Raw genomic sequence first — 23476 nt, forward strand, 5'->3', positions numbered from 1 at the left:
GAGAGGGAGAATTCTAGCAATACTCTCCAGGGTTTCTAGAGGCCGCGACTTCTAAGCGAAGACGCGCGCTTTAATCTAGACCCAGACCGAGGCCTTCCGACCTGGGGTGAGCCCAGGTGAGGACCAAGCACTGTGGCTCTCAGCCCCTCTCCCCGGGCCGGGTAAGCTCCCGCGGAGGGCGGGCGCTCGGCTAGGGCGGAGCTATCAGGGCCAGGTTCGGGATGGGATTGGGGGACAAGTGAGGAGTTTGGTGGAGGTGGGCTGGGTAGCTCATCCCAGCATCCCAGTCTCCCAGCCTCCCAGCGCACTCGGAAGGTCTACAGGAAAACAAAAACGTTCCCCAACCCCCTCACCCTTGCGTCTCGGATCCCCGCCCAAAGCGGGCGGGAGGGCGTCGGGCCCTGGCCGGGGCAGCGCACCCTGGGGACTGGGAGCGCGCACCGGCCTCGCCCTCGCCCCCGCCCCCGCCGAGGGGTCGGCTCCCCGGCGCGCGCTCCCCGCCTCTTCCCCGGGCGGCGGCGGCGGCGCGGGGGAAGGGGCGGGCGGGGGCCGGCTCTCTCCTCCCACCGCGCTCCCGCCGCACACGCTTCTCCAGCACCGAGCCAGCGACGGCCAGGCGGCGAGGCCAGCCCCGCTCCCTTCTCGCCGCCGGCGCCGTTCTCGGCCGGGCGAGCGCGCGCCGCGATGGCCCCGGTGGAGCAGGGCTGAGCCCGCCGCCCGCAGCCCCCGGCCCTCTCCGGCTCAGCCATGGCGAAACAGTACGATGTGCTGTTCCGGCTGCTCCTGATCGGGGACTCTGGGGTGGGCAAGACCTGCCTGCTGTGCCGCTTCACCGACAACGAGTTCCACTCCTCGCACATCTCCACCATTGGTAAGGGGCGATGGCCGGGGGGCGCCCCACCCTCCCTGCCGCCTCCACCTGTCCGGGCGGCGGTGCCCCTTCTCCATCCCGGGAGCAAGGGTCCGCCCCTCCGGCTAGAGGCGGGGGCTCCGGAGGCAAGGGCATGGGATGAACCCCAGGCTGCTGGACCGCCGGCTGGGGATTTAAGCCTGGGTTCCTGGAGGTAACAGGCCGCCTACTGCTGTCGGTGACTAGGGTAGGCGCTCGGGCCTCAGGCTGGGGCGCTTCCCCGCAGAAGCCGAGAAAACGGGGTGGCCTAGGCCTGGGTACTCCAAGCTGGGGCAGTGGAGAATCATAACCACCGATATGACACCCCACACCCCCAGGTGCAGAGGGGGAGGGGAAGGAAAGCTTGTGCTCAGGGTGAGGGGGTTCAGAGTAGGGGGAGCCGAGCCACTGGGTACCCCTCAGTTCAGGGGTGACCCAGTGTGGAGCCAAAGCGGGGAAGAGAGGAGGAAGGGAGGGGCCAAAGGGATTGAATTGACAGGACGCAGCTGTGAAGGTAAGCCACAAGGTGGGACACACCTGGAGGAGGGCGTAAGTAAGGTGCAAGCCAGTGTGCGCGGAATGGGGCATGGCTAGCCAGCTCCAGAAAAATGTCAGTGGGGGCGTTTGTTTTGAAGGAGGCTGAGGGGGATGAGAGCCAGGAGGGTTACTTGCGAGGCAAGGGACTCAGAATACATCTCTGCTCCGGCAGTGTCCGAGCCGGTGCTTAGAGAGGACAAGGCCTGTGGCATATGCTGCACAGGATTGTTATGGAATCACTCATTCTGGGAGGGAGTGGGTGGCCGCCCCTCTGAGCCGTCTTTCGCCCTGAGTGGCCGCCGCCTCTGAGAGGCCTGAGTTGAGGGCGTTTCACCCATGTCCAGCAGGTTCTCTGATGACGCCCTGGAGTGGCCTCAGCACTGACCAGGTCCTCCCGTCAGGAAGGGCCCACAGCTCGGCTTCCACTTGAGACTTCCACCCTCCCTCCCCACACCCGCTCCTTGCCAAGAGAGGAGAGGAGGCAGGTAAAGCCAGGAGGAACAGAGCCCCGGGGTTCAGAGGCAGCCTTTGTTGTCAGACAGACCTGGGAACCTCACTTGGGGGCAGGGCGACCTTGAATACCACGTAAGCTTCTCATCTGTAGAATGGGGAAGATAACACATTCCTGCCTCTCCAGGTGTTGTAAAGATTAGATGAGGTGATGTCTGTAAAAGCACTTAGAACAGTCAGACACGGGACCTGGAAAAGGCTGGTCATTACTGCTGTTATCGTCGTCATGGAGCTCCTAGGATCTCATTCTCTCTTTGCTTCACTGTCTTCAAGGGGCTCAGGGTCAAGGGACAGGTGCATTCACCTTCCTCAGGGGAGCTGTTAGCCTAGCTCCTTGGATGTCCAGGAGCTTGGGCTGGGCTGCTATTTGAATGAGAGACATCTTAGGAATGGGGAGGGTCTGGAAGCCAAGGGAGGGCTACAGGACTTTGGGGAAGGCTCAGGGAATAGGAGATGTTGGGGAAATGCCTAGGAGCGGCTGAGGAACCAGATGGGATGTGAGGACAGGTTGCAGCAGGTGAGGACTATCTCTGTACTCAAGCTGGGCCTGCCTTTCCCTAGAATGCAGAGGACTGTATGGGAGTTTGGATTCTATGGAAGAGAAAGAAACCTGCCTTTCTTCACACCAGCCTTTTAAAATCTGCCCCACTGGGCTTCTTGAATGCTTTCTTGTTTAAAGCTTACTGTTGCGTTTGTGATTTTGGGTTGTCTTGGTCATGTTTTTCAGCCATAACTAAGAACCTAGGGAAAAAGTTGGATGGTCAAGAAAAGCTTTCCCTTTTGTGATACAGAAAGGTCCTCAGGGAGGTGGAAGGAGCAGCCAAGAGACAAATCAAGGAGCCACAAGGATGGGTACTACCAAGTCCTATTCAATAGTTTATCCATTCCTCCCCCCCCCACCCCCCACAAAAAAACTGTATCCTGTAACTAGGCTCAGCACTGCGACCTGAAGATTCTCAGATGAATAAAACCTGGAGTCACCTCTCCCAAGCTGCTCCTTGTCTAAGACACATTCTCTTACCGTCATGGACATTGATCTCGGCACCTTTCCCAGGGCTGCTTCTGTGAATACGGAAAATGGGGCAGTTCTCCAGTTACTGCCAAGACAGAGTTCAGATTCTTGGACCATGTCGATTTGTGATTCACTGTTGAGGTCACTTACTGTAAGAGCATGTGACATTCCAGAGAAGAACCTGCAGGGGGTGATGAGGAGACCTCCCGCCACTCCTCTTTCGCAGATGGGTAGGTGGCCCTGAGCTGGCATTTCTTTCCCGTGCAGCTCTGCTGACCTGGAAGGGGGCCCACACAGAGGAGGGCAGTCAGTGCCATGATGTTCCCTACTATTTCTTCACCTGTTAAACCAATTCATTAAGCATCACCACAAAGTACAGTGCCAGGTGTGTTAGAGACAGATTGCAATCCACCTTTACCTGCCCACAGAAGCCTGTGATCCAGTTGGGGAAGCAACACAGGCCAAAAAAGAGCCTTGGTCACAGGGAGAGAATCTATCTGAGAGCACGTGGTGAAGCATTCTTCAAATGTAGGGGAGAGATGATGATCCTTATCGTTACTAGTAATGAAGGTATCACGTTCGGTCCCAGCAGCTAAATAACCCTGGAAGACTTGCCTGAGGCAGCCTGTGGATGGTGAGGGGCCCGTGCACAAGCGCTGATGCTCCCCGAAGCACGCGATGGAGGAGGTCGCAGAAGGAGAGGCGGCCCGGTGGATGGGAAGCGGCAGGAAGGCTCAGGGAGGAGGGGAGGCTGGAGCAAGGCCTTGCAGTGTGGGCTGCTTCTCAGTTCCTCCTGCAAGGGAAGGAGCAGATGGAATGGCAGGAGCAGAGATGACAGAGGTGGGAATTCAGTGGGTGTTCGCGGAACTCTGGGCAGTCTGGCTGGAACTGAAGAGAGGGAAGGAGTGAGAACATTCCTCTGTTTATCTGTCTCCCAAACTGTAGTTCAGGTGCCTTGAGGGTCAGACCAAACCTCATTCCTCGTTGTTTGCATGTCCTAGTACAGGGCCAGGCACGCTCTCCATAAACGTCCCACTGGTGAAGGAAGGAGGGTAGAGGGCACCGCGGACCTGGCTGAGGAGCTGGCTGAGCCCCTTTGCGATGGTGTCAAGGGTTTCTGAGCAGGGGGATGACAGGGAGAAGGGAGAAAATGGCATTTAGGATGTTGGTTGGGAGACCAGTCAAGGGAGACCAGTGGTAGTGTCTGGGCACGTCAGACCCTCTCAGCTCGTCCCTTCTCTCTCTCCCCCACCTCCCCATCCTGTGGCACCAACACCTGTTCTGGAGCCCCTCACAGTCACCTGTTCTTGTGTCCCTCCAGAAGTGGGGAGTAGTTCAAATACATCAACCTGGCCCCTTCCGATAGGCCTCGTGTGGCTGGCGCTGCCTGCCCAGCAGGGAGACAACGTCCCGTCCCAATGGGCATCTCCGTGCAGGGACCTTTGACCTCCTTTCTGCATGGCGGCCAAGTGTCAGCCAGGCATGGAAGCTGTCGGGGTGGCCCATGAGTTGGCATTCTCCCTCCAGTCCTTGATCTTCCCTGAGTAGACCTGCCATGTGGTCTTGAGACTGTTTTTTCTTAAAGGCCGCCTTCTGGGCTCATAGGAGGCTTTGGCCTATGATTTTCCGGTTTGACTGGTTGAATGGCTGTGGCTTCGGGCCTGGTTCCTCTGCTGGGTTTGCTGATGCCATATCATCTTTCTCAGGAAGTTCTGTTCTCTCCCTGCCTGGGGCAAGGGCTTGTGGCTAACTGAAGAGGGGAAAGTAGGCAGGGGAAGGACCAGTGGAGAGAGATCTGAGCCTGCTTTCGAGTGGCCTAACAAACACGGGGACCGATGCTTGGGCACCGCAGTCCCGAGGTCTCTGGGCCCCCAGACCATAAGGCCCTGTGTATACATGCTGTGTGAACTGTGGGAAGGTCAGGAGGGTCTCTGTGCACCCCAGCTCTCCCAGACCCTGAAAAAGGGGAGGTGAGAAGCTGAGTTGAACAAAAAGCACATGCCTGAGATTTGCCATGGCCTTACAGACAGTTAACGTCTTTGTCATTAATTTCCACATCTGTAAATTGAAGATAGTAACAGAATCTGCCTTAGTGCTTGTTGTGAAGATTACAGGGGCTAACAGATACAACACTTGGCAGAGCTCTCAGAAAAAATGGCAGCTGCCCTCATTGTGTTATTATGATTATTCCTAGTTCACAAGAACGTTGGAGATACGTGCTCTGAGGCCCTCCTGTCCATCACTCATGCGTTCGGTCATTCAGGCACTATCTGCGGAGCACCCGCCACTCCAAGCCAGGAGCCAGGCGAGGAGCTGGGGAGACACCAGTGAGCAACACAGGAACTGGGGAGCACATGAGTAGGCTCTAGGTTTTATTGCAGTTTTGGTGCCGGTTTCCCCCTTTTCCTGGCAGAGCCAGGGCCTGAGAAGGAAGAATGAGTTTGTGAGGACATGCAGAGGCCGAGGAGTGGAGCGAGAGGTGACCTGAGGGGACAGGGTGGCTCTGCCTTAAGGTTCCGACCTCAGCCACGTGCTGCTCAGCTCCCTGGCCCTGCTGCACACACCCCCCTCCCCCAAGGACGTGATCCCGGAGCACGGCTCAAAAACCCTCCTTTCGGCTGCTCTATGCTCCTATACCACCTGCACAGCTCTGCAGATTCACCCACGGCTTCGAGCACCCCGGTGCCGCCTTCTTCCTCCCCCTCTCCTCCTGCCTGCTTCCCAGAGAGCTGGGTGATGAGCTTCATGACATCCAAATCAATATTTGGCCATTACCCTTCCACCCTGATTGCCAGCTCTTCTCAGAGTGCCTTCTGCTGTAATCTAATATTTGTGCCTGTTTCCCTGTAAAATTGCCAGTTTTCTGCACAGGCCCCTGACCTCTCCTTGGCTGTTGTGCCCTGGGCAATGTGCTTTGTCAAGCGGATCACAGAGCTTCCTGGACACTTAATTCCTCCCACTGAGGAGGAAAGAATGAATCATCGGCCCTATTTTATTACTAGGAAAACTGAGGCCCGAGAGAAGTGATGACTCATGTCTTACATGCTGGTGACCCCAACTCGAACCATCGCCTCTCCTCCAGTTGCCCTAGACTGCTCTGGGCGTGCCCTTGCTCACCCCAGAAGGCACTCCAAAGGCGCCAAGCAGACCCTCTCTCCTGTGAGCCCCAGGGGAGACAACAGTGCCTCCCTCGCCTGCTCTGAGTGCTCCAGGCTGGAGGGCCAGTTGTGCCTCCGCTGTTGGCTGAGTCTGGGGGACTGTCAGGGGCCATGATTGAGGAGTCTGGCTGGGGGCACCTCTGAAGTTGAGATCTGAGTATTGCTCTCATGTTACTATTCTGAGAACATGTTTATGGAGAACTCGGTGACTGGAGCCCCCTGTTCCACAGAGAGGGCCAACAGTTGTCTATAAAATATGGGTCATTCCCTGATCCCTCTTCTCTGATTAAAATTTTTCTCTCTACTTATCTTTTCTCCTAGAATGTAGTGACTTCATTCATTCACTCATTCCCTCACTCACCTACATATTCTTTTTTTTTTCTTTCATTTATTCAATTTTGTTGAATAATATATACTGAGTGGACATCCCTGGTGGCTCAGATGGTAAAGAATCTGCCTGCAACGCAGGAGACCCAGGTCGGGAAGATCTGGAGAAGGGAATGCCAACCCACTCCAGTATTCTTGCCTGAAGAATTCCACAGACAGAGGAGCCTGGAGGGCTACAGTCTATGGGGTCGCAGAGTTGGATACAACTGAGCAACTAGCACACACACACATGTATACTGAGTATCTGCCTTCTGCCAGGCCATGAGAATATAGAGTGAAAAAGATGCTGTGCTGCCCCTCTGGGAGCTCACAGTGCTGTTGAGTAGTCAGACATCCAGACAGACAACCAGAATATCATGCAAAAGCAATATCAGAATGCTTTGGAATCACAGAGGAGTGATACATTCCCCCTGTGTTGCTTGGTGATGGCTTCACAGAAAAAGTGACATTTGAGTGAGGCCTCTGATCTGAGCAGGGTTTCCAAAAGGATGAGGGGTAGAGGAAGGGTGTGTGGAAAACACCTCATGACTTGGAGCTGCTACTCTTCTGTCCAGACGGCCCAGCTGGCAGTGGCTGGTCATGGTTTTGTCAACTAGACCCTTGCTGGGAGTTTGCTTTGTGGGCTTTGTGTGTGAGCAGACATGTCTAGAGGCCCTGTCCCCTCTGAGATGTTTGCTCCTGAGGCTTCAGGCCCTTGTTTCTTCCCCGCTTTGCCTTCTGCTTCTGAGCCACATTGACAGGCCCAACCGGGAAGAGGCTTGGCAGAGGGTAGAGGAGTGGGTGGTCAGAACCCTGAAAGACCTTGGCTGCCTCAGCAGTACCCACCGACCCCTCGGCAGTCAGCTGCCAGAGCCAAGCCCAGGTCATGTGAGAGTGGGGCAGGATGGGGTTGGCTGGAGCGCATGGCACATGGCCCGGAGGCCCAGTGGGGGTCTGTGCATGCAACAGTGGGGAGGGCAAGGGGACCGATGTTTCCTGAACACCCACTCTGCACAGGAATGGGGCACTTTACACACATGAGCCTTTCGGGTAGAAAGCTCATCATAAAGTGGGCGTGAGGAGTCTCCAAGCGGGCCTTGCCAGCATTTGAGGGGTTTCTCAGTGCGTCCTTCAGTTAGAGCCTCCAGATGAGTTCCTGTGTACGTGAAGGTGTGCACACGTGTGCGTGATGAGGGTGGGTCCCCAGGAGCCCCCTTGCTGACCTTTCCCTCTTTATCACAGAACAGAATGATGTGGCCCCTGTGTTTTCCCTCTTCTGAGGAACTGTGAGTTTCACTGAAATGTGTTCCAGCCTGAGGGATATTTTCTGCCTTCCCTGCCTCGGCCCTGACCCTTCAGACCCTCTCCCGGCAGGTGCCTTCCCGTCATTCCGTCCTCAGCTCAGGTGTCACCTCCTCTAAAAGGTCTTCTCTGACCAGCCAGTCTAAAGCAGGCCGTACCTGGGTGTCCTCACGCTCCAGTCCGTGATTCTGCTTTTGCCTCAACACTTCTCACTGTCTGGAATGACCAGTTTCCCTATTTATTATCTGTCTTCCCCACTGTAATAGAAGTCTACTAAAGACAAGGATATTTCTGTGTTATTCAAGTCTGTGTCCCCTGGCTTATTAGTTCCTGGCACATGAACTAACAATAATAGTTTGTTATGAATGAAGGAATGAATGCACACATTTCCGAGAGGACTTCCCTAGCGGGAATCCGCAAGCGGTATTGGTTTTGGGGGGACTCACAGACAATAAGAAACTCACTCTGTACTCATGTGTTTGGGATTGTGAGAAGATGGGGAGAGTTCTGTAAGCGGTGAACAGTTTCCAGTAAGTTCTCTGCTCAGATACGTGCCACAGGAGAAGCTCAGACATAGCAGGGAGCAAGAAGGCAGCTCCTGTGATCCCTGTGTGAGGGGGGTCCTCTCTGGTGAATGCACACATGAGAGCTCAGTGTCTTAGACCAAGGTCAGTATTGCCTGTTGCTCAGGGTCACTGCTGGTGTCGGACGACGCCCAGCAGCTTAGGCTGCTGAAGTGACCCTCCAGGACTCTGGAGTAGGAGCTCCCAGGGCTCAGGCACTGGGGCATGCATTCCTCCCAGCATCACGGGAGCTCATGTTTGACTGGGAAACCCTCCTGTGCGGTAACAGCCCTTGGGTTCCTGCGAATCCCGAGAATCTCAAGATCTGTTGTGAAAATAGTAGCCTCCAGAGTTGTTGCCCCTATCATCACGTGCGCTGCATCTGATTGTGTCTTAGAAAAGAGAATGTTGTTCTGACATCACCAGTCTGCCTTGTGGGTGGACAGCTGAACCAGGGCCTTTGATCTCAGGTTGAATCACGGCCTTGGGAGTTAGAAGATCAGGACTCTGCCAGAAGCCCTGCTTCCCACCCCTCCCAGAGTGCGATGGTTCAAATGCTGCCTGATGCCCTTTCTCAGAGAGCCTGGGGACACCTTTTCCCCAGCATGAGGGACAGTCATCCCAGATCTGGATAAGGGGAAGTCAGTGGCGTGCAGCCCCACGGACAGGGAGGCTGGAAGTCCCCAGACAGAAGGGAGGGAGGAAGAAGGATGCAGCAAGTGGCAGGTTTGGGGCAGAGAATGCTCTCCCCTGCCTTGCACCTGACTGGTGTGAGGCCCGTTGTGTGGCCTGAGCCTCTGTCTGGAATCTTCTTTTGAGCTTTGTCTCTTAGCTGTCCCTCGTCTTCCCCCTCTCCTTGTTCTTCCCCTCACTTGTCCCTCAGCTGGCGGGGACATGGCGTTACACTTTGTTCTCTTGCTGAGGGAAGGGCATCACTCTGGTGCCTCGTTTGGGTGGCCAAGTCAGAAAGCCACAGTCCCACAGTGTCTGCCCTTTCCTCCAGACGGCGTTGGGGTTTCTCAGGGTGACCTCCTGCCCCATCCCCCAGGAGCATCATGCACCCAGCACATGCTGGTTTCCTGCAGGGAACGGGGCTGGGGGGCCTTCCTAAGGACTTGAGCTTCGTAACTGGAGCCACCACGGCTCCAGGGATTGGGTGTCTGCCTTGGGTTTCAGGTGTATTAAGTGGTTCCTGTGGTGGCGTCGCATTGCTGAGGAGAAGGCTCAGGTCCCCCGGCTGCCGGGCCTCTGGGCTGTGGTTGATCACAATGATAGCATTTGGCACAGAAAAACCCTGTTTCCACCTGATGCCCGTGGCACTGGGTGGGCAGGCAACCTGGCACCTGACGTTAACCCATGAGGTGCTGGCCCGCCGACAGGCACAACTAACTTCCCTGTCCTTCTCTATCTCCTGGAGTTTGCTCAAACTCAGGTCCATTGAGTCGGTGATGCCATTCAACCATCTCATCCTCTGTCGTCCCCTTCTCCTCCTGCCTTCAGTCTTTCCAATGAGTAGGCTCTTTGCATCAGGTGTCCAAAGTATTGGAGTTTCAGCTTCAGCATCAGTCCTTCCAATGAATATTCAGGGTTGGTTTTCTTTAGGATTGACTGGTTTGATCTCCTTGCTGTCCAAGGGAGTCTCAAGAGTCTTATCCAGCACCACAGTTCAAAAGCATCAATTCTTCAGTGCTCAGCCTTCTTTACGGTCCAACTCTCTCATCCATACATGACTACTGGAAAAACCATAGCTTTGACTATATGGACCTTTGTTGGCAAAGTGATATCTCTGCTACAGAGACGCAAACTGAGGCTCGGAGAAGTTGAAAGTTCCTCAAAGTCACACAGCAAGTGCCAGAATCAGGATTCAGACCCAGGTCTTTCTGACTCCAGTGCCAAGGATAGCTTTTCCACTAAATTAGAACCCTCAGACTTTCCTCTATCTAAAAATCACCCATGGGACTTCCCTGGTGGCCCATGTTTAAGAATCTGCCTTCCAATGCAGGGGACACGGGTTTGATCCCTGGTCAGGGAACTAAGATCCCACATGCCACAGAACTAAGTTGGCGTGCCTCAACTAGAGAGAAGCCTTCACGCCCCGGTGAAGATCCCACATGCTGTAACTAAGCCCCAACACAGCCAATAAATACATAATTTACAAAGTAAAATCACTCATAGTCCTGTTATAAATACAAGCTTCAGCCCCTTGCTTTCAAATTCTGATTCATCAGGTCTAGGAAAGCCAAAGTATTGGGTTGGCCACAAAGTTCACTCAGATTTTTCCGTAACATGTTATGCTACCCACCAGTGTCATTTTGTTTAAAAAAACACTTCAGGTGATTCTAAAGCTGAGCTGCAGAGTAGGTGATCTTGAGAATCAGAGAATTCCTATGCTGCCTCCCTGGCGGCAAAAGAAATGCTTCACATGCAAAGCTTATTTCAGATGGAATCCTCAGTCTTCATTCAGTGTGTACTAGAATCACCTGGAGAGCTTGTTAAACCACAGATTCCTACCCACCCCCACCCAGAGTTTTGGATGCTAGAGATCTGAGGAGCTGGCATTTCTAACAAGCCCTGGCTGAGGCTGAGGGCTTGGGGACCACACTTTGAGAACCGCTGTCCTGAGAAGCCTGCTGTCAAAAGTGTGATCCTTGGGCCAGTAATATCTTCCTCACCCCGAGGCTTGTGAAGCATCTCAGGCGCATCTCACTCCCCGACTGAATCAGAATCTGCATTTCAACACGGTCCCCACGTGATTTGCATGAACTTTAAAGCTTGAGAAGCGCTGCCTTAGAGGAGCCAGAGTGAGAACACTCCGGGGGTGGAGGCAGATAAAGAATCTGTCTTCTCCCAGGAGAGGCTGAAGATGCGACACAGGTGAAACTTGGGAGGTACGCCCAGAGGGGGCTGAGGACAGCTGAGAGGTGAGACTCAAAAGGATAGAGGACTGTTGCCCAGGGAAGGTGGAGACGACAGGACAGCCGGAGGAAATGACGTGGGCTTCAGAAGAAAGCTGCATCGGGCAGCGGTCACTTTGCCCATAAGACAGTGGACAAGGTGTTCTCTTGGATACTTTTAGCGATAGGGGAGGGGAGGAGGGGTGGACCAGGGCTGAGCCCTTCAGCAGGAAGGACAGTGCCTGTGAGGAATGTGGTGGGTGAACCACCTCGAATAAACAGCTTCTGAGCAGCAGCGAGGGCTGCCTGAGGTGGCAAGGCATGATTTCCTGGGTGACTGAACAAGGCCAGCATTTTGACTCTGCCCGGCCGTGCTCAGCGGTGGAAAAAGCCAGCAGCCACACAGGGCAAGGAAGGGGCCACGGATGGGCACAGGGGCCAGGGCTCACTGTAGGTGGACAAGGTGGAAGATACAGGGAGTGGGGGAACAGAGTAGAGGAGCAGCTTCCAGTGCAAGATCTCTGGGCTGTTACTTTTTCCATTTAAAAAGGAGGTGTGTGGGTGGGAGAGGAAACCCCTCAGAAGGCTTAGACTGTTTCTTCCCTCCTGCAGGGGAAGAGCTGATTTTTTTTTTCTTCACTTCTCAGAGGTGTTACAGGTTTGATGGGTGGTCAGGAGGGCCTCGGTTGCAAGATGGTGGGGTGTGGGGGGTGCTGTGAGCCTCCAGAATTCCGCAGACTTGCTCCCTGGCCACACGGCCAAGAAGCGAGGGAAGAGAGGAGGCGGCCAAGCCCAGGGCGGCTCCCTGTCTCATCAGCCCTGCTTCTCAGACCTGCCTTCAGTCTCAGGGGGAAGCTTCCCGGCTCTGAGGGCTCCTCCCCTCGCTGAGTGCTTTTCCGTTTTTTCCAGAGAGAAACAGAAAAGCATAGGTAAGATCCCTCCGCCTGGGTAACACACAGCTGTCCTCTCGTTTCCCCGAGAGACAGGGCAAGGGCCCTGCCCTCCAGCAGGCCCTGGCTACTTGCTCTGCTGACCTTGGACTCCTTATCTCACCTCCCTGGGCCTTTGTCTCCTTGCCAATAAACTCTGTACGGGCAGGGGCCATCTGTCTTCTTGGCCACTCTGTCTGCACCTAGCACTGCACAGGGCATACAGTTCCCATGGAAGTTTCTGGAATAAAGGAAATAGACCCCTCTCTCTCACCAGCCCCACCTATGTGACCACTTGCGAAAGGCACTGTCCTTGGACTGAGCTGGTATGAGGATGAGCCAGGTTTTTTATAAAATGAACAGCATCACCTGTTCTCCTAGGAAGAAGGCACTGGAACAGGAAAGGTTTCTTGATTCCTTTCCATACCACGTGTTGCGGAGAAGCAAATTCTTGACAAATATTTGTTTAGGGAGTGGGTGAGCACGCTTCTGCCCCCCCCGCCACCAAGGCCAGGGGCCCCCTCTCCTTCCTTCTCCCTCTGCTTTTCTACTTTCTGGGCACCCTTGGAAGAACGGCTGCCAGATGTCGCACATTCGGAAAAGTACAGCTCAATAGATATGAATCAGCTTGGGCAGGTGAAAAATGATTCATGTCCGACCAACTTGATTTAGTTCAGGTTGTCTCGTCTGAGTCTTCCTCCCTTTTAATTAAATGATGCTTGGTGTTGATGCTGAATTTAATCTGTCTATGTTTGTAGAAAGCTGGGGGCAGGATGGATAAGCGGAGAAGTTACTCACAACGAGGTGGGGTGGCGCTGGGGATTTCAGCACTTCGGGGCCATGCTGTGCAGCCCAGGGACTGTGGTCCAGATGTCTGCCTTCACCCTGTTCCCAACCTGAATGCCGGTTAATGGTGCCCCTTCCAGACTTGTCTCCAGAGAGTGCATAAAGACCACAGCTTAGCCACCTTACTAGATGTAGCCTTTGAATCACTGGGCATGGCACCTCACACGATTAGGGCTGGGCAGAGGCACCGCATCTCTGCTGTCACCAGATTGATGCCTGCCTGCTGCTGGTGGTGCTGACTTTTGTCACAAAAATCCCCAGATATATTTCCTCCCTGGGCTGGTTTGCCAGACCCCTTACGTTCCCTGTGTCTCGCGACAGCTTAGCTCCTCACGCCCCTGGGCGAGTGAGAACCCTGTCTGTCTATCCCTCCCTCCCTGATGACATGCTGTGCCACGACCCCTTCACGTGGTCACTGGCAGTCACCCAGGAGCAGTGGTGTGCAACAGGGCTGTACTCGGTACAGAGATAGCTGTGGCCGAGTGAATGGCCACCAGGTGCCAGGCACAAGATGTCATTTGGTCTTCTCAGTGACCCTCTGAAATGACTGGTAATGTCCCCATTTTACTAATGAGGAAATGGAGGCTCAGAGAAGCAAGATGCCCAGGGTCCTAGCTATGAATTACATGGTCAGAGTCAGGATTCAAGTGCAGCCCTGACGTTCAAGCCCATGCTCCTTCTGGTAAACAGCAGTGCCTCTTGTGGCCAGACCTAGTCAACAACGCATGCACTGGGCCATCTCCTTGGCAGGCCTTTGCTAGGTGCCGGAGGCTTCATACACATCATGGGGCGAAAGTCCTCTTTTGCCACAATCTCTGCGTTTTCCACATTCGTGACAGTGCCATTAACCCCTCCTAGTTGCTCATAAGGCAGAGAGAGAAACAACCCAGGCGAATGAGGTAGACTGCTGTTCCTAGGGAACACAGTTCCAGGAGGGATGAATACAGGTGGTTCTGTGCAGAAGTAGAGACAGGAAGACCTCTCACGGGAGTAGAGTTAGACATGCTTTGGTGCGATGTAAGACAGCAATGGAATGGATTCTGACTTGCTGTGTGTTCCAGCCCCTTTACTCCTGGCAACTCAAAGCTCAGGTAGGAAGGGAAGCCCCATTCAAAGCCCTGGACACTCCCCAGGCTCTGTTTTTGGTTCAAGAAGGCCTTTCCCTCATGCCATCTTTCTGCCAAATTAAACCCAAAAGAGAACCTTCAGGTATGAGTACCCTGGGCCTTACTTCAGGTCTCAGCAGGTACCCTTGCTAACTTCCTCACTTGCTTCCTTTCCCCAGGTGTCGACTTTAAGATGAAGACCATAGAGGTAGATGGCATCAAAGTGCGGATACAGATTTGGTGAGTTGGGTGGGAGGAGAGGCCCCAGGGCTGCACCTGAGCTGCCATGCGCACAACCCCAAGGCTGCATCTGGAGAAATTGGCCACCTCTTTGATGGAAAGATGCAGGAGTCTCAGAGCCCATCTCCTGCTCCCATGAGCCTTAATCTCTCATCTTAGTTCCCCGACCAGGGATTAAACTCGGGCTCTTGGCAGTGAAAGCACAGTCTTAACCACTGGACCACCAGGGAAGTCCATCTCATCTCTTTCTTAAGAAACTTTATGGGATTGACTGCAAGTCACCAAAAAGCAAGAATTAGAAGGAATTGGCAAACTAAGCACTGTGGGTTTGTCTTCGAATAAAGCTTCTCCGTTGGGGCCAAGCCCCCCATTGCACTGCACTGCGGTAGGATTAGAAAGGAGGAGGGCTACTCCCCATCCTTGCGTGAGAGTTCCTCGCGGCAGCACAGTGCAGTTCCCACAAGTAGCCACAGGGGGCCGCTGTGACTCTAGCCTGGTGCTCTTGAAAGCACTGCCTTTCCAGCGTTGGGAGCAGCCTTCCAATTTCAGAGCGAGAAGGCAATGGCACCCCACTCCAATACTCTTGCCTGGAAAAATCCCATGGACGGAGGAGCCTGGTAGGCTGCAGTCCATGGGGTCGCGAAGAGTCGGACACGACTGAGCGACTTCACTTTCACTTTTCCCTTTCATGCATTGGAGAAGGACATGGCAACCCACTCCAGTGTTCTTGCCTGGAGAATCCCAGGGACGGGGGAGCCTGGTGGGCCGCCGTCTATGGGGTCGCACAGAGTCGGACACGACTGAAGTGACTTAGCAGCAGCTGTAGCAGCATGGGCGTTGCCTTTAGAGGTCCTGGAGGGACTGGAGGTGGAGCCGTCCCACCAGTCTGGCCACAGCGGCCCAGATCCTAGAGACAGTCCTCCAAGGCTCGCGTATGGTTGTGGCTGCTGGTGCAGGTATAGTTGACAAGGCCCCACAAGCCCCATCAGCACCTATGACCGGTCCTCTCTCCTGTAGAGTCAGACACGTTTGGATCTACCTGGGGACCAAAGCGCCACTGATTTTTCACCTGCAGCTCTCTAGTTTCTTCTGCAAAGGCACAGGGTCTCCCAGCTCCTGTTCCTCCCCTCCCCACCAGCTCCCACGGTCCCTGCCTTTCTGACCGGCTGCCTTTCTGTTGCAGGGACACAGCAGGGCAGGAGAGATATCAGACCATCACAAAGCAGTACTATCGACGGGCCCAGGTGAGACTCTGTTCTCAGCGTTTAGAGGTGGAGTGCTGCCACCCACACGCCTGGCTCTGGGCGTTTGAGATGTTTGTGCCACTGATGCCCAAGTGGGCCCTCGGATTGCCTCCTGGGGAGTGAGGTGGCGGGGCTCAGGGCAGTCTTTCAGTCACTTATTGATCATTTATTCATTCATCAGCTCCTCTGTGGGCACTCAAGTACAGGCAGGTCCTTACCCTCAACTTCCACCCTCCTCCCCGGGCCAAAGAGCCATGTGCCTTCCTGCCTGAGAGAGCTCTGTGATCTAGGAAGCAGTGGCTTTGGGGGGCTGAGAGAGAAGGAGATTTTTCTGGGTGTTTATGGATCTTCATTATGCTGAGCAGGGAAGGGGGAGATGGGGACCCAGCATGTAAGGTGCCCCCCTCCCCCCTCTTCTGGCCCCTTGACTGCCCTGTCTCCGTGTACGTCTGCCTCCCCCATCTCTCTCTCCTCTCTCTCAGGGAATATTTTTAGTCTACGACATTAGCAGCGAGCGCTCTTACCAGCACATCATGAAGTGGGTCAGTGATGTGGACGAGGTAGGTCACGCGGCCTCACTGTGGTGGGGGAGGGTGGCGAGGGCGGGGAAGGGTACTGGGAGGGGAGAGCATGGCGAGGCCCACACGGGAAGGGCTAAGGTGGTCAGAGTTGGCAAGCAGACACTACCAGGAACTCTCCCCTTCCTCTGCAGCCCTGGCTGCGGCCCCCATGGGTAAGACATGGGGGTGAATCCCCAGAAGCCATGCCCTCATGCTCTGTACCCTGCCAGGCCTCCATGGCTGTGTCTTCCCCAGAAAGGAGTTAGTACAGGGCCTCCCCTGTGCATAGCTTCCTACCCCAAATCTCAGGACCAGGTGGAATTGGAAGATTGGGGTTCCAGTCTTGACTCTGCCACCACAGCTCTGGAGCCTTGGGCACGCCCCTGGAACTCTGAGTCCCCAGGTCCTCATCTGTAGAGTGAGAGGTTGGACTTAAGTCCAGGATCCTTCCCAGCTGTCCAACCCAAGGGAGCACCAGCATCTTCTATCCTCGATGGTCCCCACGACATCCCTCTAGGACCCCTGGGGTCAGCCGCGGTACTTGGAGGAGCCTGGCGCCTGCATCCCATTGGCCCACTCTGTCCCTGGGGCTCTGAACTTTGGTGCTGGCTTGCATGCCCATGGAGGCTGTATGGTGGGAAGATGGGGTGGGATGGGGAAGGCCGCATTCACTGGTGGTTCTGCCTTTCTCTGGCCCTAGTACGCACCAGAAGGTGTCCAGAAGATACTTATAGGGAATAAGGCCGATGAAGAGCAGAAACGGCAGGTGGGAAGAGAACAAGGGCAGCAGGTAAGTGGGAGTGAGCTGGCCGAATCCATCCCTGGGTTTTCCATGGGCTTCCAGGGCCAGTCCTAAGAAGGAGGGCCCAGGGTTCTGTCACTGTCAGGGACCCCTCCCTCCTGCCCCCCACAGCGGCCTAAGGCATTTGGTGAGTTGCCATCCTTGAGGACAGTGACTTGGGGTCTATCCTGAAACAAAGCCCTGTCTCAGCTCCAAGGCCCCCAGAGTGGGATTACCACTGCCTGAGAGCCCATCCTGTTAATGAAGAAGAAGGACTTCAGGTTGCTGCTTCTCTAGCAGCTCCAGGAGCAGCTTGGTCCCACCGTCACCTCATCCCACCCCCACCCATCCCCACTCCCTGTCCTCCTGACACCTGGACAGAGGTTGGAAGGAAAAATGCGGGAATGAAGGGCCCATAGTCAGAGAAGCCACGGCAGCAGAAAGGGCAGGAGGATGGTGCTGAGGGAACATCTGCATAAACAGGGGGACCCTGCTCCCAGAGAACAGGAGGAACGATGGATGCCACTGAGGCCAGAGTCACCCACTTACTCTGAGGGGTCTCAGGAGCTTTTCTGTCTCTTTTCAATCAATAGCATCCATTAGCCTTTGAAATAAAATTGTTGTTTAGGGTATTAATAAAAAAGAATACATGGTCATTGAAAAGTTGGAAAGTAGAAGCCAGCTCTTACTAGAATATTTGTATTTGTTGAGTACTGTATGTGTGGCCCTGTGCTAAGCAAGTGCTTAGAGATAGATGCGTTTAATCCTTCCACAGCCTTGGTTGATAGACACACTCATCCCCTTTGAGCAGATGACAAAGCTGGGAGGCTTAACGGGAATCAGTACGTTGTCATCCAGCTCTTAAGTGGCAGCACTGGTATTCAAGTCTGCGTCTGTTTGACCGCCAAGCCCATGTTTTTCCTTGATTCGCCACAACTTTTTGGGCCTCTCTGTCTCCTGATACATGATGTGTGCATGCTGGGTGTGTACGTGTGCCTGTGTGTAGCTGGGTGGGGTGGGGGTGCATGGGTGGAGCACCTTCTCCCGATCTCTGCTGGCCTGTGTCTTCGGAGCTCCCAGACTCATCCGAGAAGTGATCTACTTATCTCCTGAGAAATGGTCACGACACAGCAGGGGCCCTGAGTGCGGTGGCAGAAGGATGTGCCAGGCACCACGGGACACCTCCCTTCCCTTGCTGACTCCCTTTCAGGAATGTCCTTCTCTTGCAGCTGGCTAGAGAGTACGGCATGGACTTCTACGAAACAAGTGCCTGCACCAACCTCAACATTAAAGAGGTGAGTTCTCCCGGGCTGAGTCCAGTGGAGAGTCGAGGCAGCCGAGGGGCCAAGAGCAGATGAGCCCCGCTTGGGCAGGGGGTGAGGCGGGGGGGCGGCCACAGGGGCTCCGGGGAAGAGAGGGAGACGCCCGGCCAACTGTGCCCCTTGCTTTCCCAGTCCTTCACGCGCCTGACGGAGCTGGTGCTGCAAGCCCACAGGAAGGAGCTGGAAGGTCTGTGGACACGTGCTAACCACGAGTTGGCCTTGGCGGAGCTGGAGGAGGATGAAGGCAAACCCGAGGGCCCGGCAAACTCTTCAAAAACCTGCTGGTGCTGAGCATCCTGCGTGGAGCACCCCCGCACAGCCCCGCTCTCCCCGCAGGAGGTCTGCGGGCACAGGGAGCCTGGGCCTCGCCCCGCTGCCCCTCTCCTTCGGGTGACCCTGCGGCATGTTGGCCGCTGCTCCTCCTCCCCTGCCTGGCCCCGGGGGGCAGCCTTCACCCGAGGGGGCCCCACCAGCCTGTGTCCCCAGCCACAGGCCTGCTGCGAGCCCCCGATGTGTGACGAGCACGTCTTCACTGCCTGGAGCTCCCAGGCGATGCCCGAGTCTGGAGTCAAGGCACTGTAGGCTCCTTGTCTCTCGGTGCGTCTGGTCTCCTCTCCGCTGTTTCTCGCTTCTTCCCACTTCTCTGTCTGTCCTTCTGCTCGGCTGTACTCGTACGGAAGCCCTCACCTCCCTGCGCCCGCGTGTCACTGCTGGGGCAGCGCCTTCCCCTTCCTCCTCACTCAGGCCCAGGGCCGCACTCCCCCTGCTCAGCTCCCGGGACAAGCCTCACCTGCAGCCCCCGGAGCTGCTTCCATCTCCCCCCGCCACCACCCGCCCCTTCTTGTGCCACGGGCCTGCCTCCCGGGTGACCAGGCCGAGAAGAACTCAGGGCAGGAAGGAAAGCCCTAACTGGTGGTTCCCACATCTGGGGCTCTCCTCCCTCCCACCCCAGTTTACCCCGCTCTTGGCCGCCCACCCACCTGCCTCTTGGGGGACCTGAGCTCAGAGACAGGTGCTTCAAAGAAGGAAAAAAAATGACGAGGGGTGGCAGGGATAAAAAGTCACCTCCATTCTCTACCTCCCATACCCCCTGGGCTCCTGAATTTCAAGATGTGGATCAAGGCCTGTGGGCACTGCAGGGGTGAGGAGAGCCCCCCTACCCCAGAGCCAGCCACACACTGCAGGAAGGGGAATGTTTGGAAGAGAAGGGCCAGCTCCTGCAAGCTAAGAGCTGGGACACCAGTTTGCAAACCAGAGGGGAATTGGGCAACAGCAGGGATTCCGGGGCCCCATCTTCCATTTCTTATGTAAGAAGGGCATTTCCCCAACACCCCCTGGCAGGTGACAGGGGACAGAACCAGGCTGGTGGTCTTTCATTGAGCCCAGCCTTCGGCTCGTAAGGTTCTCCCGAGACCCAGAGTCTGTGGGAGGAGGGCGGGAGCGCGTGGGCAGGAGGCAGGCGAGCCCTGGGTGGGAATGTGTGGTGCTGTCCCTTCAGCCTTCAGGACCAAGTGCTCATCTTGTTCCTCGAGCTCCTGAGTCAGAGGCTCGTGGGTGTGCCAACTGCCCTGTGGCAACAGGTAGGGGGAAGCCGATTCCCTCCTCCAGGGCCCTTTGTTTCAGGAAGAAGTTTCTTTAACTCCATACAGTACAGAGTAGTTAGCAGGAGGCCCTTTGAGGGGGAAAACATGTCAGTTTGCAGCCCTAGGAGGGTTCTTCCCCCACTTCCCAAGATGGGAGAAGCCTCAGGAGGAGGATCGGTTGTAAGCTGTGAGGCATGGCTGGTGCTGGAGCAGAAACAAAGAACTAGGCGTTGCACATTCACCAGTTGTTAATAACTAAAGTCCAGGACACACGTGTGTGAAGGATTAATAGCCCCACTGACTCCTCTGGAAAAAATGGTGAGGGATGAAATCGCCAAACCTTCCCTCCTAACTCTTAATACATCAGGAGAGGGCAGCTCAGGATGTAGGGACGTGGGACAGGTTATATGGAAGGAAAAAGAAAGCCAGAGTAATTGTCGGCTGATGAGAAACGTAAAGAGCTGACTCTCTAGGATGAAGTCGTGACCACAGCTGAGAATGCTTCCTTGAGGACTTGTCTCCTCGAACGTCTAGACATAGCACCAACTCTGGGGTGGGGGGTCGGCAGTGCCAGCCCTTGGTGTGCCCTCCACCAGGGACCTGGGGGGGGGGAGTTTATGCTGGCCATTGGCTCCAGCCTGTGGATCGGTGTCGCCACTTCCCTGAAGGTCTGGCCGAGCACCATTGCCTTCCTCTCCTAGCCCCCTCAGGAAAGGGACTGTATTTTTACTGTGCCCTAGGGGTTCTGGAAGGGAAACCTTGGGGTTGAGACTCTATGGCCTGAGAAGCCGCATCCACAGGGCCACTGCTGGGGAGAGGTATGGGGCAGGAGGGGCGCTGGGATTTTAGGGTGCAGCTAGGCTCACCAGGTACCAGAGTCGGCCTCTCATCCCTGAACTCTGATCCAGGAGGCGGCCTGGGCCCTGGCCTTAGACTGTTGAGCAGGCGCGCCTGCCTGTGGACTCCTGACCACATCTGCATCTGCCGTCTTGAGACTCAGCGCCACCCCTGGCACCTGCTCGTGAGCCCCACCTTCTCCCTGTGACGGGTGAACTTTTGTGTGCTGTGTCTCGGGTCCAGTAGAGGAATTGTGAGCAGGGTTCATCTATTTTAAACACAGATGTTTACAAAATAAAGAATATTTCCAATCACAGTTGTGACTGCCTGTGTGAATCCCCGGGAGTGGGTCTCCATGGGACCCTGGTGGTTCAGGGGAAGGGGCAGTGTCGGTAGAAGAGGCTCCAGAACCCTAAAGCAACAGCAGTAGAAGGACATTGCAGACAGGAAACGCCTTCCATGTGGTGCCTCTCCTAACGCCACCTGCAGGGGAGCCCAAGCAGAGCAGCCATTGCTCTGCTGTGGACACACACTGCAGAAATAAGATTGAGTTGTCATAGGTGGGGTGGGGAGTGGGGGGAATGCTGAATATCTAAGCCAAGAAGGTTCTCATCTCTTGGAATGGAACAGGTCTGTCTTCCTAAAGGCATGAGGCAGGATTAAGTAATCTTTCAGAAGTTCATCTTAGCCCTATATTTGGATGGGCTTCCCTGATAGCTCAGTCGGTCAAGAATCTGCCTGCAATGCAGGAGACCCTGGTTCAATTCCTGGGTCGGGAAGATCCCCTGGGAGAAGCAACAGGCTACCCACTCCAGTATTCTTGGGCTTCCCTTGTGGCTCAACTGGTAAAGAATTTACCTGCAATACAAGAGACCTGGGTCCAATCCCTGGGTTGCAAAAATCCCCTGGAGAAGGGAAAGGCTACCCACTCCTGTATTCTGGCCTGGAGAATTTCATGGACTGTATAGTCCATGGGGGTCGCAAAGAGTCAGACATTACTGAGCGACTTTCACTTCACTTCTTCACTATGCTTGGATACCCCCAGAGAACAAGACAGTCTGTAGTCTAGGGGTCTGGGGGCTGTTGAATACTATACTCTGGGGTCTAGAGTTGATGGAAGAGGCAGAGAATGTTTGGGGGTAAAGCTAAAATAAGAAGGAAGGAGTAAAACAAGGCAGGGCCAATGGCCCTAAAATCATAAATCTGTATTTTCCAACTTGCAGATAACTCATAAACCTTTATCTCTTCTATTGGAACAATCACTTCTCTGTGAGATAAGAAAGGTGATTATCCAGGTTCAAGGGGAAAGGGAACGGGTGCTTAAGGGCCCCAAGGAACAATGGCAGAGTCAAGCTGAAAAGGACCAACTGGAATTGAAATGTGGAGGGGAAAGCTTGGCATTTCTATTTAGAAAAATCTCTACTTGCAATTCTCATTTGCAGCCAGAGTTGGGAGCCGCTGACCGAGGCTTTCTGCCTACTAAGCCAGTGCAGTTTCCAGAACAACTGTCCTTGTAGAAAGCTGTGTTAGTGCATGTCCAAAATTACAAGCTTCCAAAAAGTGGGCCAGTTTGAGGGAAAGTTGGAAACAAAGAGCTACCTTAGCAGAGCTTCATCAATTTTATTCAATCACGTAAGGTGAGAGCCTGGGTGACTCAAAGTGTCCTGGAGAAAAGGGATGGCGTGTACCTAAGGAAGAGAGCACCCCTACCTCTCATCTCAGGATTTGCATGGTCTTCCTGGAGAGGGTCCCAGAAGGGCAGTCAGTAAGAGGCGTCTGGAAGCCTGAGAGTACTTGGGGAGTGCCAGGCATGCAGGTGAATCGGGCAAGTTCATGTTAAAGTTTAGCCCACTGTCAGGGCCAAGTTCTGACTCAGTGGCTTCGGGGGGATGTTTATTGGTTTTTCCCAGGAATTCCACCCAGCCTCAGCAGGGAACATACTTCCCTCTGTTTCCTGCCGCCTCTTCTAGTGGCAAAAGATTCCCTCCCCACTTAGGTAATGGGGGCTTGTTTGTGGGGAGCAGCCCGTGGAGATATATGGGCTTCCTTGTTGCCAAGAACAGCCATGAATAGGCTACAAAATATCGAAAAGCCAGGCACTGCCTGGAGAGTTGCTCCATCCTCCCAGCAAATCAGATTCTCAAGACCAGCTGCTCCCCAGCCTGGTTTCTTCTTGCTCTTGGAGATGGTTCCCAAGGGACACATACCTGTGAACACACTCTCTAGTAAACAACTGCACTGTTATTGAAATTTCACTCTAAAATCCCCAAACCAGGTAAAGCCTAATTGCCAGCTTTACTGATGGGAAAATCCAGGCATTAAAAAATAAATAAGAAACAAAACAAACCCCTGATTTGTTGCATCCGTGGGCATTTGGAAGAATAAAGTATTAGGCCTTTATAGTTTCTGTGGGCTTCCAGGGCTCTGCTCCCCTGAGAGCCCTTAGGAGGTCCCCAGATGTGTTGAAAAACTGAGTGGCTTAGCTGGGTCTAGAACCACAGCAGCTTCGACTCCTTGCACACTTTCTTCTGTGGAGAATGACCAGCACAACTGCCTCTGGAAAGTCTTCAGGACCTGAGCCTTTGTCTGAAAAAAGGTAAACCCCCTCCCTGAGTTTACCCACCTGCTCTGTGACTCCTCTCTGTTATCCCAGCCACAATCGACTGCATCCTCCTGACCCTTTGGGAGCGGGGTGAGGGGTATTAGAGATGGCTCAGAGCAGGGGCAAGGGCAGATGTACCCTCTGGGACAAGCACCATCATTCACTGAAAGACTTTTCAAGTCAAAAATAGCCTCA

The 23476-nt window shown here is 54.7% G+C and overlaps 1 protein-coding gene across 4 annotated transcripts; it reads left to right on the forward strand.

The window, feature by feature from the left end:
- The first annotated feature begins 533 nt into the window (after positions 1–533).
- On the forward strand, positions 534–20995 carry RAB15 (RAB15, member RAS oncogene family). Of its 4 annotated transcripts, none has more exons than XM_044924844.2 (8): positions 732–871; positions 1771–1911; positions 14292–14352; positions 15536–15596; positions 16079–16156; positions 16857–16946; positions 18167–18232; positions 18392–20995. In XM_044924844.2, the coding sequence occupies exons 3-8, from the start codon at positions 14306–14308 to the stop codon at positions 18548–18550; spliced, it is 501 nt and encodes a 166-aa protein (XP_044780779.2). In that variant the 5' UTR covers positions 732–871; positions 1771–1911; positions 14292–14305; the 3' UTR covers positions 18551–20995. The 4 variants fall into 4 exon arrangements, with proteins under 4 accessions (XP_025151135.2, XP_044780779.2, XP_044780780.2 ...); XM_044924845.2 differs by having other exon boundaries at positions 735–871; positions 1774–1911; XM_025295350.3 differs by lacking the exon at positions 1771–1911 and having other exon boundaries at positions 534–871.
- Positions 20996–23476: the final 2481 nt, after the last annotated feature.

Source organism: Bubalus bubalis, chromosome 11 (assembly GCF_019923935.1).
Source record: "Bubalus bubalis isolate 160015118507 breed Murrah chromosome 11, NDDB_SH_1, whole genome shotgun sequence".
In the NCBI taxonomy this organism is placed as follows: Eukaryota; Metazoa; Chordata; class Mammalia; order Artiodactyla; family Bovidae; genus Bubalus; species Bubalus bubalis.